The 13,805-nt window shown below is 37.6% G+C and overlaps 1 protein-coding gene across 1 annotated transcript in view; it reads left to right on the plus strand.

Annotated features, from left to right (window-relative positions):
* Positions 1 to 13,805, plus strand: part of mgat4a (alpha-1,3-mannosyl-glycoprotein 4-beta-N-acetylglucosaminyltransferase A) — an 81,319-nt gene that overhangs the window by 38,730 nt on the left and 28,784 nt on the right. Inside the window, exons 5-7 of the mRNA XM_056243663.1 lie at positions 9,496 to 9,629; positions 12,206 to 12,252; positions 12,380 to 12,493. Coding sequence (XP_056099638.1) covers positions 9,496 to 9,629; positions 12,206 to 12,252; positions 12,380 to 12,493 — 295 coding nt within the window. The remainder of the gene's footprint in view (positions 1 to 9,495; positions 9,630 to 12,205; positions 12,253 to 12,379; positions 12,494 to 13,805) is intronic.

A 13,805-nucleotide genomic window follows, 5' to 3' on the forward strand; every position in this document is an offset into this window, starting at 1 on the left:
ACGTTGCTTATACGGCACAGATGCAAGCTGTTCTGTAGTCATTCATTCATACACCGACACACAATTTATATTTAAGCAGTCTTTTTGCGGTTTACAGACACTATTGCATATCGATTAGAACAAAGCACTGAAGAATAAAGAACTTACCATTCAATCTCAGCTGGATCCGTTGCTCCTCGAAATTAAACTAAATCAGCACTTCTGAGGTAAATTTTCCAGGATTATTATTACGATAGTATTATTCCTCACAGCATCGTAAAGTACATGAGTCTGATTAAACTTGATGTGTTTTATCGAGTTGATGTGGGCGTTGACACGTTTGCATTTTTCCTCAGGTTATTTGCGTTTGAATAGCGCACGCTCTCTGTGGGCGTGGTCACATTAGCACTTAATGAGCTATAATGAGCTGAAATGAGAACGACTGACATCTCTCTCTTTTCATGCAGATTACATAAACTGAGAATATTTGTTTTTTTTATATAAATTACTTCATTTAAAAGAAGATAATTCAAGCCTTATGCCTGTGTGACAGTATTCACTGAGTTACAGGTCATTTTCAGACGCTTGAAAGAGATGGCAGAACGCGGATCATGTTTATTTTTCTTTATTTGGCAAAAAGCACAACACTTTGTTTTTATTGAGAGTATACAAAAATTATAGACACTTAAAGGAACACTCCACCGTTTTTTGAAATTGGGGTTATTCACTGTCTCCCCTACATTTAGATAGGTGGGCAAATGCATTTTTGTCTCAGTGCATGCATTGTCTTAGTCTGGCAGTGCTGCCGCTAGCTTAGCTTAGCATAATGAATGGAATCCTATGTTGCCAGGTAGCATGTCGTGAGTAAAAGCATAGACAGTATAAGAAGTGGACAGAGCCATCTCATTGGAACTCAGTTGAGACAGTTGAAGCCCATTTTTAGCGATTTTTGAGCACTTCCGTTCCTGACGCGCAGGCTCAAACCGACTCAAACTAAGCTTGATGACGTGAGCAACCTGTCTGACAGACGTTAATCTTCTAGTAGCTGTGCGTGAAAATTGCCAACGTTAATCTTGCAGAGACGGGGAACTTGAGCAAAGAGTTCTTTGGCGTGAGTGAGCAGGAGTAAGTATTCCGTTGCTTTTATGGACTCATTATCTATGGGCTTCTCCCTTGACGGGACGTCCCCCCGATTGCCTGCGAGCTTCTCCTCCTGTCTGTACGGTAATTTCTGTACAGCGCGACAGAGAGTCGAGTGGTTATGACGCAATCGTTAGCCTATTTTTACTAAATCTGTTTCTACGGGGCCATAATATAACATAGAAGGTAATAGAGCCCTTTATACATTGTCGTGTTTCTTTAGAAATAAATAACGGACAAATGGAGTCTTTAAACGCCTCAGATGTAAAGTTATTCGCTGTCAAAGTGACGCCAAAATGAATGGGAGTCAATGGAAATGCTAACGCAAGTGAAGTTCTGCTACAACATGGCGGCACCCGGCCGGCTTCAACTTCCGGTCGATGGATTACCCCCTTGAGTAAAAGTGATAAAAAAAATAATAATAATTACTTCTTGTGGCCTGCTTATTCACAACGAGTACAAATAGCAATGGAGATTAAGACTAGGTGATTTCCTAGGCAGAGATTGATTTGGGATTATATGGGGGGGAAGCACAGGCGAAGCACTGCTACTTGGGCGCAGAGATATCACACAACACCTGAAATAAAGCTTGCCACAAAGAACCGGTGAAAGTAATGATCATGCATGAAACATTTGAATTGTTGATAAAGTTGATAAGTTGACGATGCAGACTCGCCATCTTCGCAGTAGTGAACGCGCCTATAGAGAGAAATGCACACTTCATGAATAAGCAGAGAGTAGCCAATTTCCGAGAGCTTTCTGTCCCTCCATTGAAAATGTATGTACGATATACTGTCCTTGTCCAGAAAGGAAATAAAGGAAATAAAGGCATCATCAAAGTAGTCCATGTGACACTAGTGGGTTAGTTAGAATGTTTTGAAGCATCGAAAATACATTTTGGTCCAAAAATAACAAAAACTACGACTTTATTCAGCATTGTATTGTCTTCCGGTTCTGTTGTCAAACGCGTTCAGTGACGCTGATGACGTAAGACGCTGCTGACGTGTGTCTGGTGGGTCCGTGTATTCGGGTTCAAATAAATATGGCTGGGCAAAAAATGCAAGTCTTCCTCTGTGTCCTTCCTTAGATATGTTTGCGAAGATTGTTTTGTTTACAGCGTGCGTCTCCCTCAGACTGTAAACGAAGCTCGGGCGCACTGATAACACGTCAGCATTATCTTACGTCATCAGCATCACTGAACACGGCTTGACAACAGAACCTGAATTGAATACAATGCTGAATAAAGTCGTAGTTTTTGTTATTTTTGGACCAAAATGTATTTTCGATGCTTCAAAACATTCTAACTAACCCACTAGTGTCACATGCACTACTTTGATGATGTCTTTATTTCCTTTCTGGACAAGGACAGTATATCGTACATGCATTTTCAATGGAGGGACAGAAAGCTCTCGGACTAAATCTAAAATATCTTAAACTGTGTTCCGAAGATGAACGGAGGTCTTACGGGCTTGGAACGACATGAGGGTGAGTCATTAATGACATAATTTTCATTTTTGGGTGAACTAACCCTTTAACCCTCTGGGGATGGCAAACGCGCCGGCGCGTTTTGGCAGATTTTTTTCACATAGCAGAAAAATAGACTTAAACTACTTCCTCATTTCTGGTCATACAGAGTTAAGAAATATGAAAAAATAAACTGTTAAATGTCTACTTTTTTATGTGCCCACCTACAATCGAAATAAAATATTGTGCTTCTGTAAAATAAAGAAAATAAACAGGGTGTGCGTTCTGCCTCTCCGTGTCCGTGAACTTTTTTTTGGAGCACGTCTCTAAACTTAAACAAAATTCAGCGAATACTATTCACCCAGACATGAGCAATATATGTTTATGATCATTTAAGTTTGTATTTTTAAATTATCTAATTTAAAACTAAAATAAATATTCTCTGTTTATGTAATCTATATTAAAAGAGAGCGGTGTCAGCCGTTCTCATTATCGTTCTCTCAGCTCATTATTTTCCTAATGTGACACGCCCACGGAGAGCGCACGCTATTCAAACGCTAATGATCTGAAGCAACACATTGAGACGTGTAAACGCCCACATAAACTCGGTAAACACACTATATTTAGTCAGATTAATGTACTGTCGTCTTGCGCGGCTGTGAGGAATAATCCTGGGACATTTACCTACCTCAGAACAAGTGCTGGTTTATTTTCACTTCGAGGAGCGAGCTGAGCTGTAAGTGTTTTATTCTTGTGCTTTTTTCTAATCGCAATATATAATAACGTTAGTGTCTGTAAACGCAAAAATAGCCTACTGTTTAAATTTGAATCATGTTTCTGTGTGTGTGTGTGTGTGTGTGTGTGTGAGACTAGTTTTGAATAGATTATAAAGTTTTAACTCTAAAATAAACATCAAATAAGCTTTTGTTAGCAGTTTCTGCTCATATGTTAAATATATAGTATGTTTTGTCAATAAACTAATCAACTAAGATGTTATAGTGTTTGTTCCAATGCAAGCTATATCAAAATAATGAATCCTTAACTTTGAAATATGTATGATAAAATGTATTGGCCTACTAAGACATTTATGGAAAAAGACAATTTTCTTTTCAAGATGTTTCCAACTCTAACTTTGAACCAATTCTGTAGAATGGCCCATATAACCTATTTGAACAGGATTTGTTTCCAGGTATGACTAAAAATGTGCTTTTGACTTTCATTTATATTTTGATTTTATATATATATATGTGTGTGAGTGTGTGTGTGTGTGTGTGTGTTAGGGATGGCTCGATACCACAATTTTGGCTTCGGTACGATACCAGAACCTAATACCTCGGTATCGATACTAAATCGATACCACAGGAAAAAAAAAAAACAGTCTCAAAATTTAAGTGACACTTAAAAAACACTGCTTGAAATTATCCATTACCAAATGTGCAAAGAAAATGTATCAAATTGTAAAAAAAAAAAAAAATTCAGTCAGGGAACATACAGTAGGTTAAATTTTGATTTTGAAAAAACCCCCCCTGAAATTATACAATTAAAATAGGTTAATATCTATAATAATAGATTCACATATAATAATAATAATAGAATAATGAAATGACATGTAAACCATTAGCTGTCATGCATCAACAGAGATTTATCAACATTTATTGCATTTATTCATCTTGGTTTGGTTACTGTTTGGGTTCATATTAGTTTAATGCATTGCATATAGTAATGTTAACATGCTAAAAAGTAAAAACATGTATTAGTATATTTAATTTTCTAGGTCATTTAATTACTGATTGATATAGATTAATAAATGCTATAATACTGTTAGGTCAGGTTACCTAATTAATGTTTACAAATGTAGCTTAATTGTAATATTAGTAATATTCATATTACTACTATTACTCTCTCGGCTTATTGCTCTAGGGGTCACCACAGCGGCACTAATATGCCATTCATTTTACTATCACTAATACTAAAATTAATATTATTCACATTTTTATTCTTTATTCATTCAAATTCAATTAATATATGTTTGTTTGAAAGTGCAAAAATGATGAAACCTAATCTTAATTGTTTCTAGCGTGTCATGCAATCAGATTTGAGCTTTCGTGTTTACCGTATCATATATAATTGATAAGCTCTTATGTATGTGCACTGTTCAATGTTCAATAAAAGTCTAAATTAAATCAGTTGAATGATGGACTAACCTGTCGATCTCTGAACTCTTTGAACAAGTCAAGATGAGCAACTGACAAGTGCTTCGGCAGATTTGATGTGTTCATTGCCTCCCCGTTTGCAGAGTGGTGAATTGAGATCTGTTTCTTTACTTTTCTCATTACTTTTGTTGGCAAAGTAATGCCTTATTTCACTTATACTGCTCTCTCTATTTATTAATTTCGGGCGTGTAGAAATTCGAATGAGCTTCGTTTGATCCATCGTGTTCCTCTGTTGTCACCGTTTGCCGGTTTCGCATGACCCGCGTCAGTTTACGTAGCGCCCTGCCGCCTAGCGGTGAACTTCGAAACAGCAGCGCATCAAATACCGAATTGAACAAAATGATGATATTGTACCGTTTGAAATATAATATATACCGGTATTTTTGCAGTACCGGTATACCGCGCATCCCTAGTGTGTGTGTATATGTGTATATATATATACAGTATATTGTCCTTGCATTCTTTCTTGTGTGACACACCTAAATGAAAGGCTCATTATTATGCGGGTCTTTGTCTTCTCAGGTGAACCACCTAATTATTCACAATGGGGTTGGGCCGTTCACGCCCATTCGCATATTGCCTTGGCCAATGTTGTTTTCGTCAACGATGACGATAACGAAATGATTTCGTTGACGCACTTTTTTTTATGACGATAACGCGACGATGACTAGCTAAAAATGGCTCCTAAGGTGACTAAAACATGACGAGACGTTTTCGAGTTTTCGTTGACAAGACGAGACGGAACGATAATGACTATAAGTCTGACGTTCGCAATGCATGTCATTTCTGCCTATTTTGCGTGAAATCTGCCTGTTTTGAGCTAAAAAAGTATCAGCAATGCTGCCGCTTCCTATCATTGTTTTGGGTACGCATGCCGCGCGCGCACCAGATTCACACAACAACACACCTGCGGCTGCGGCTAGTCACTCACCACACATCTTCGAAGGACCATGGCGGCGAAGCCAATAAACGGGCTTGGTGGTCGGAAACGACGAGATGATTTATGGACATACTTTCAGTTTCAGTATAATCCAGCGGTTCTCAAGTGTGGGGCGCGCCCCTCTGGCGTGACGGGTCTCCTCCAAAACGGGAGGAAATTTTCCGTTTTATGCCTTTTTATCTTTATTCGTTCATGGCGAGTCCGCATCGTCAAATTCATCTTTGCAGCGACACCGAAAACCCCAGTTTATTAATAAACAATTAAATGTCTCCTTGCTATTTTTTTACACATTCATAATCATTACTTTTGCCGGTTCTTTGTGGCAAGCTTTATGCGTGCGGTCGTGCGCTTGAGTGCGGCTATAAAGCTCAATATAAGTAATTAAATTAATATAGAGGGGGGATTTGTCCACTAATGGCTTAAATGAACAACTACTAGTCGACTAGAATAAAAACTTTAGTCGGAGGCAGCTCTTATTCCACATATTCTCGAACCAGCAGGCCATTCTGTGTTGAGCGCGCGACCCTGAGCTGAATGAGCGAGCGGAGGGATATTCAGAAATGCGCTCTCCGCTCACATGCTCTGATCGGAACAAAGGAATATTAAAGTAGCCTAATTAATCTTTAGTTTATATCTTATACACTGCCCATACACTACCCATCATTTTAATCCCATATCAAACACAGTATGTTATGTCTATTTTATCTATTTAAAAAATATATAGGCCTATATATCACGTTTTTAAGTAGGCTAAAGGCAGAAAGCTGTGTGCATTCTTCTTCCCTTTGCCACATCATATCTCTAGGTGAGATGGGCTTTTCAGCTGTTTCAGTTTCACTGAAAACAAAGTACAGATCTCAGCTGAACATTGAGCATGACTTTTGAGAAATTGTGCAATTCAAAACAGGCTCATTGCAGCCACTAATGCAGGGATAAATAGATTAAATAGATAAATAGAATAGCCAAATGGATTTCTATTCTTTTCTTTTTTTAACAGATTGAAAAGTGGCACTTTTATTTCTTTTCTATTTTTGAACTTGATACCAATTTTGACACAGCCGCATTTTATTTTCTCTATTTTTTAAAGACTATTATTTTTTTTTATTAAAATTGACTAAAACTTGATTAAAACCTTTTTGCGTTTTCGGCGACTAAAACTTGACTAAAACCTTTTTTTGTTTTCGTCGACTAAAACTTGACTAAAACTATGAAGTTTTTAAGTGACTAAAATGTGACTAAAACTAAAAACCATTTTCGTCCAAAAGACTAAAACTAAGACTAAAACTAAAAGGGCTGCCAAAAACAACACTGGCCTTGGCTAACAAAAAATGTTTTTCACAATTTAAAAGAATCTATTGTGTTACGTAAATGATTAGGCAGGATGATTTTCAGATCATTTTGAAGCAAAAACTCTAGGCCACAACTTCCATTAGTCAAAAGTCTTGTGGACACATATTTAGTATGTGTTTTGTGGCTTTATTTCAGAAACTTTAATTTTTAGTTTTTTCAATAACCACACATAAACATTATTCTCTTAAAAATACAAACATGTACATACATGTTGCTCACATATTATGGTAGCCCCGTTTGTGCTATATAGAGTGAATTTACACCTTTGCCATTAACATGTTTATAAATAACTGAAAAAAGCACAAATGTCAGTGCATGTCAAAACCAACTTATTACAACCAACCGTGTCTCCTTATAAAAAGGTCAAATTGTTAGAGACTTCCTGACATTGACACATTTTTTTGTTTGTTACACCACATGTTTTTTTTGGTCACGCCGCATGACTTTAATTTGACAGACAAACTTTTTCAAATAACCAATGAAGCTGTTATATTAATGTTTTTTTAAATAATAATTATAAGGAATATGTCAAACTCCTCAAGGTTTTAATTTCAAAAGTTTTATCCTTGTAATTAGTTTTTTTTTTCTTTATCATTATGATATCAGGACAGTTGTATCATACTGATATTTTTTTCTTTATGCCCCTAAATGAATATAAAAATGAATTTTAAATCAGAACTAAAAACATCTTATGAATGAGCTTCATGCCATTCAATATGTGATGTAATGCTGTTAATTTTTGTAATGAAAGTTATCATCAATCATTAATTATATATATTTTTTTGGGGGGGGGGGGGGGGGTCGCTGTGTTAGCGAAGAGTCTGAATGGAGGGTCTATGAACCTACAAAGGTTGAAAACTCTTTATATACACAATGAAAAAGAGTGGTCTGACAAGTTTGAGAGGATTGTTTGAGAGACGCTCCTATTAGAAAATGTCTCAAACACTTGTTTTCTCCTCAGTAAGTCACTGTAACATCCCTAGAGACCGTCTGGATATAATTTGCCATAGTTTAGTCTCAAGGCACGTCGAGTGTTTGTCTCAAAGAGAAGCATAAAGACTTCATACCGCTGCTGAAGAGAGAGAGAGAGAAGAAAGAGCATTCTTGGAGAAAGGTGCAGCTCAGCATCTCTTTATGTAACCGAGTGCCTGAAGGCCAAACGCTACTTTTGTGAAAGACAAGATGTGGCGTAGGAGAGGATGACTTGTGTTGAATGCACATTAACTTAAAAACATGCTTCTTTTTTTCCCTACAAAATGCTCTTCTTTCATTTTTTTTCTTTCTTGGTGTCTCAGGTGCTTTATCTCTGTCTGATTAGCTTCCTCTCCCTCATGTGCTCTCTCTCTCTTTTTGTCTCTCTTTCATCCTCAACCTACTTTACTCTTTCACCACGTGGTGTTTTCTCTCAAAACACTCTTTTCTGCCTTCCAGTGGGAAGCAGTGCAAAACGGGGACATATTTTACTGTCTTCTGTTTGGTGCTGATGAAGTGTGACAGAGCTTCTGTCAGTCTGTCACTCAAATCCGCTTACACACACACACACACACACACACAGCAGCTCAACCTCAGCACTCGAATGAAAAGTGCCCGTCTGTTGCTGACATTGTGTCTCTGTGCTTAATTTTTTTCCGGGTAAGCATGTAAATCACTGATATGTTTTTTTTTTTTCCTAATCAAAAACCAGGTTTACTGTTTAAAAAAACTCCAGATTTATTTATTTTTGTGGTTTGTAATTAAAGAAAATACGTAAAAAAAAAAAAAAAAAAAAAAAAATACAATAAAAAAAAAACATTTATTTTGTTTTAATTGTTTTATTTACAAAAAAAAAAACTCTTCTTTTTATGGAATGTACACAGAGCACCACACATGACGTGGGGTGGAAAAAAATATATTATCGTGGCCACAAATTAAGAATTTGTTCCCTCGCTTAAGTTAATCCATGGCCATGATTTAACAAAAATGTGTGGAACAAATTAATCAAATGTGACCATAAGGCATGGGAACGAATTCTGACCTCGACGGACTGAACAAAAGAAATGAACCTGTAGAACATTTCCACGTCCAAGAGTTAGTTCGAAGGTGTATGCCAGCCAGACCAAACTTTAAAATTCGCTTTGGCAAACTGTTTCTGTCTCCTAAAACAAACTTTGTTTTTGCCTGGTCACACAAGATCCTTTGTTGATTTTTGCTTTAAGTATATTGGGGTCTTTATTCTCTGACTGTATCAGGAGTCAGAATCTCCTTTATGTTGCTCTGAGATGCAGTACAATAGAGCAGAGTAATGTTTGCCTCCATATGTGGACTTCACTCTTATGCCACAGTGGAAACCCCCTCTGCGTGAGTGCATGATGTGCTTGTGAATTGGGTTTATGATCCTCGAATTGAGTTTTTGTTCTCTTTTCTATGCAGTTTCCATGGTGATGGGCATCCCCACGGTGAAGCGGAAAGTAAAGTCATACCTGTCAGAGACGCTTCATTCACTCATCGATAAACTCTCGGCGGAGGAGAAGCTCGACTGCGTCATCATAGTGTTCGTGGGAGAGGTGAGCATTCTCACGGTTTGAGAAGGTATGTTTGTGTGAGAGCATTGTGGCTTGCTTTGTCTTCCTGTGTGTGTGAAGATTTATAAGTAGTTCTAAATCAAATGCCAAGCCATGCTCACCATGCAAACAACAATGTTCTGATGGGTTAGTGACAACTGGGGAAAAAGCATTAAACATTTGGTTTACTTTTGTTCAGTTTTAATAGGTTTGTGTTGCATCTCCACTTGATGTTCAATGTGAGATCTGGATTCTGAGACCATCATCACCTTTGTGAATGGTTAAATTGGGTCAACAGTTTGTTTGTTGTCTTGTTACCACCCGTGGAGGGGTGTGGGCGGTACACACTGAGAACATGGGTCTTGATGCTTTTATGATGCTGTCAGAAGGGCAGAGTAAGAGGAGTAGACATGCAGACATGCCCGGCAGGATTTGTCTCTCTTCATCTGTTGCCACAATGTTGTTGTACGTCTGAACACAGTGGTAGGGAAAAATTGTTCATGAATTTAGTAAGTCTAAAAGTAGAGAAAGCATAGTGATATTGTTTAATTATTTCTCTATATTTGTAGCTTTTTTGATTGTACTTAATATATATCTCAATATTTGTTCTGAAATTGATTGGGTGGTCATATCAGCCAAACAGACATTGTTGCCAGCATAGGCGGCGATATATTTTTCTGCCAGTGGGTGCCCACATCCCACACGTGCAAATACATTCCCAACCAAATATAAAACACATTTTTAATCACATCTGTTTCCACGAGCAAATGATAACTGGGCTAATTATACACATACGCAACAAATGCCCCTTAAAACATTTTAATATTCTCATTACTCATTCATTAATTATAGCCTACTGTTAGTTTTTCAAGAGTATGCTACTGTCGTTTTTTTCCGTTCGATGGTGCGCTTGATGAATGAATTACACACAAGTTATTTGTGTCTTATTAAACAAGTTATTAAAAGCACAAATTGCAAATACATTACCAACCAAACAAAAGCACATTCTATCCATGAGTGTTGTCGCAAGTCACGCTCTCTCTGATATCTATACTACTTGATGATCAGTAGCGGTTCACAAAATTTGTTACATGGATGTTGTGCACTAGACATTTGTCATTAAAATAACGCCATAGGAATGTCCTCGAATGAACTATAAAAATGAGAAGAAAGTCATGTGTCTGAAAGCTGCAATCATTTATTGCATTTTTTGGGGGGTTAAAATGAATGGAGCATATCTTGTGTTTTTTCGTACGTGCTTGGATCGGAGCTTATGGTTGCCAGGACTATTTACCTACATAGATTTTTCAAAAAAATCATATCTTTTTAATTAAGATTGATTGATTAAAAATGACAGTTAAGACATTTATAATGTTACATAAGCTTTCTATTTCAAATATTTGCTGCTCTTTTGAACTTTCTATTCTTCAAAGAATCCTGAAAAAGAAAATGTGCCATGGTTTCCACAAAAATATTAAGCAGCACAACTGTTTCACAACTTCTGTCAAAAACATCAACATATAATTGATCTAATTAAAGACATGACCTTACATATTATATAATAAAATGTAAACATTTTGGTGGTTTCCAATAAAAATGCCAATTACTAGTGTTTGTTACTGATACAAACTTGATTTTATGTAAAAAGAGGCAGTTTTTTCTTTTGTAATCATTCATAAGTTTACATTTGTCTACATTAGATAATTATAATCAGAGAAGGTAGTTACTGTGTTGCAGTGGGCTTTTCTAGAAACATCCTCTTGTACACTGGACAAAAAGACACGTTGATGTAATCGTCAACATTGATTTGTGTGGAGTGCTTTGAGTTGCACTGTTTATGTTAGGGTTGCAGAGGTATACCAGTCTTACTGTATATCATGGTAGGAAATTTGATGGTTATCATAACATGGCATGTACATTTGCTTATCTACAGTATTGGAAAAAAGGCAACCAGAAGAAGAGAAAACAAATTATTGGATTAATCGTTAGTTGGAACCTTTTACAGTGTTTCGATGCATTGCCTGTCTCTGTGTAATAAAGTCAGTTATATTCCTCCAGTTTTTCGTCCAGTGCTTGTATGGTATGTACCCGCCTCAGTGTCTGTGGTTAGATCTGGTAGCTGATGGTCTTTGTGTGATCTGTCATCAGCTGTTCTTGTGGCTGTCTGGAACAATGGTAGTCATTAGTTCGGAGTGCTTTAGTTAAGAGGGAACACCCAGTGGCAGTGCATCTGCAAAAAACCCTTAATGAGGCTCTTGTGTTATCCTAGCACATGTGTGTGTGTGTGTGTGTGTGAGAGAGAGAGAGGATATCCCTTCCCACATCATTCGCTGGAGTTTTACTCACTCCCACACATGGTGTAGGCTGAACAAAATCAGTTAGAAAAGACAATTCATCCTCCCCACCGAGATAACAAACATCCCAGAGCAGTCACTCCAACTCTCGTATTTTTCCAGGCTGTCAGGCACTGCCGTTGTATTTACTTCTAGTTGCTACTCCACTTGTATTTGTGCCGAGCCTTTGCTTGCGCGCGCGTGTGTGTGTGTGTGCTGACCTGTTCTTTGTTCGCTTCCTCACAGACGGACGTAGATTATGTAAACAGTGTGGTTGCAGGCCTTGAAAAAGAGTAAGTGACATTTTATTTTCCCACTTCCTCAAGTTTTGTTTTACATGATAATGATCTAAATTGTACATTTAACCTAATGGTTAAGATACCTTGTTAACCGTTGTTCTTGCCTATCGTTGTCTATAAGGTTCTACACTGAACTGAATTCTGGGTTACTGGAGGTCATTTCTCCCCCGGCCAGCTACTATCCAGACTTCAACAACTTGAAAGAGACCTTTGGTGACTCGAAGGAGAGGGTGAAGTAAGTATTCAGGAAAATTATCCCCTACAGTAACCAGATACTTAGAAAGTAAGTACATACTTCTGGTAGTTTAATTAACAGTTCTCTTGTTGCATACTGTAAGTTTTAACATCTAGCTAAATTTATTACATACAATTGACTTATTTATTACCTGATAATTGCAACATACACTATCATTCAAAAGTTTGGAGTTTTTTAAATGTTTTTGAAAGTAGTCTCAACAAGGCCTCTATTATTTGATCAAAAATACAGTAAAAACAGTAATATTGTGAAATATCATTACAATTGAAAAGAACTGTTTTCTATTTGTATATATTTTAAAGTATTTACCGTATTTTCCGCACTATACGGCGCACCGGATTATAAGGCGCACCTTCAACGAATGACCTATTTTAGAACATTTTTCATATATAGGGCGCACCGGATTATAAGGCGCATAAGATACTGCAGTCAAACGTTTGACTGGGTTTGCGTTATGCATCCACTAGATGTCAACAAATGTCAACAAAAAAGTCAGATAAAGTCAAACTTTATTAAGCTTTCTGACAACTCTCCGTTCACTCCCATGGTAACGTTGTTCAAACGTTAAAGGAAAACTCCGGTCAATTTTAACATTGAGGTCATTTTTTGTAAATTTTGAGTGCTGTCAGTACAGATAACAACGACAAAAACCGGTGTTGCCTACACCGTGTTATCCTCTTTTTAAAAGTTGCACCCTGTTGACTTAAACGGGGCCAGTTTTAAACCTGCTTTTAGCCTCTTAACAACCTTAATGTGTCATTACAAGTGCACAGCCATGTGAGTGAACACGGTGAATCTGACTCCAGTAAATGTCGTGAAAGATATGAATAAAAATGTTTATTCAGCCAGCTCACATACCCGTATTTTCTTCCTGTTTTCGGTCGAAGTCCACAGTAGGCGATTGTCGAGTGCGCGCGCGCGATCATTGGTAACTAAGCAACAGTGGAGACTCAGACTGTCAGCTGTCAGCCGATGACGGTGCTGTGTGGTGTTCTGAGAATATCAGCTCAAATGGATAGTTCGGATAGTTCATCTGAATCAGATGTTGAACACACGGAGGAGGTTTGATCGCGCGCGCGCGCGAACTCGACAATCAACTACTGTGGACTTCGGCCGAAAACAGGAAGTAAATACGGGTATGTGAGCTGGCTGAATAAAGAGATTATTCCTGCCTTCGTGAAAGCTCGGATCACAGTTGAGACTGATATATCAGCCCAGGCATCCACGATCCATTGCCAGATAGTGGCGTAAGTCGCCCGGCGCTGTCTCCCCGTCTTGGTGAACGTGTGTT

The sequence above is a fragment of the Rhinichthys klamathensis genome, unplaced genomic scaffold (genome assembly GCF_029890125.1).
Source record: "Rhinichthys klamathensis goyatoka isolate OS25496 unplaced genomic scaffold, OSU_Roscu_1.1 h1tg000825l_1, whole genome shotgun sequence".
Classification (NCBI taxonomy): Eukaryota; Metazoa; Chordata; class Actinopteri; order Cypriniformes; family Leuciscidae; genus Rhinichthys; species Rhinichthys klamathensis.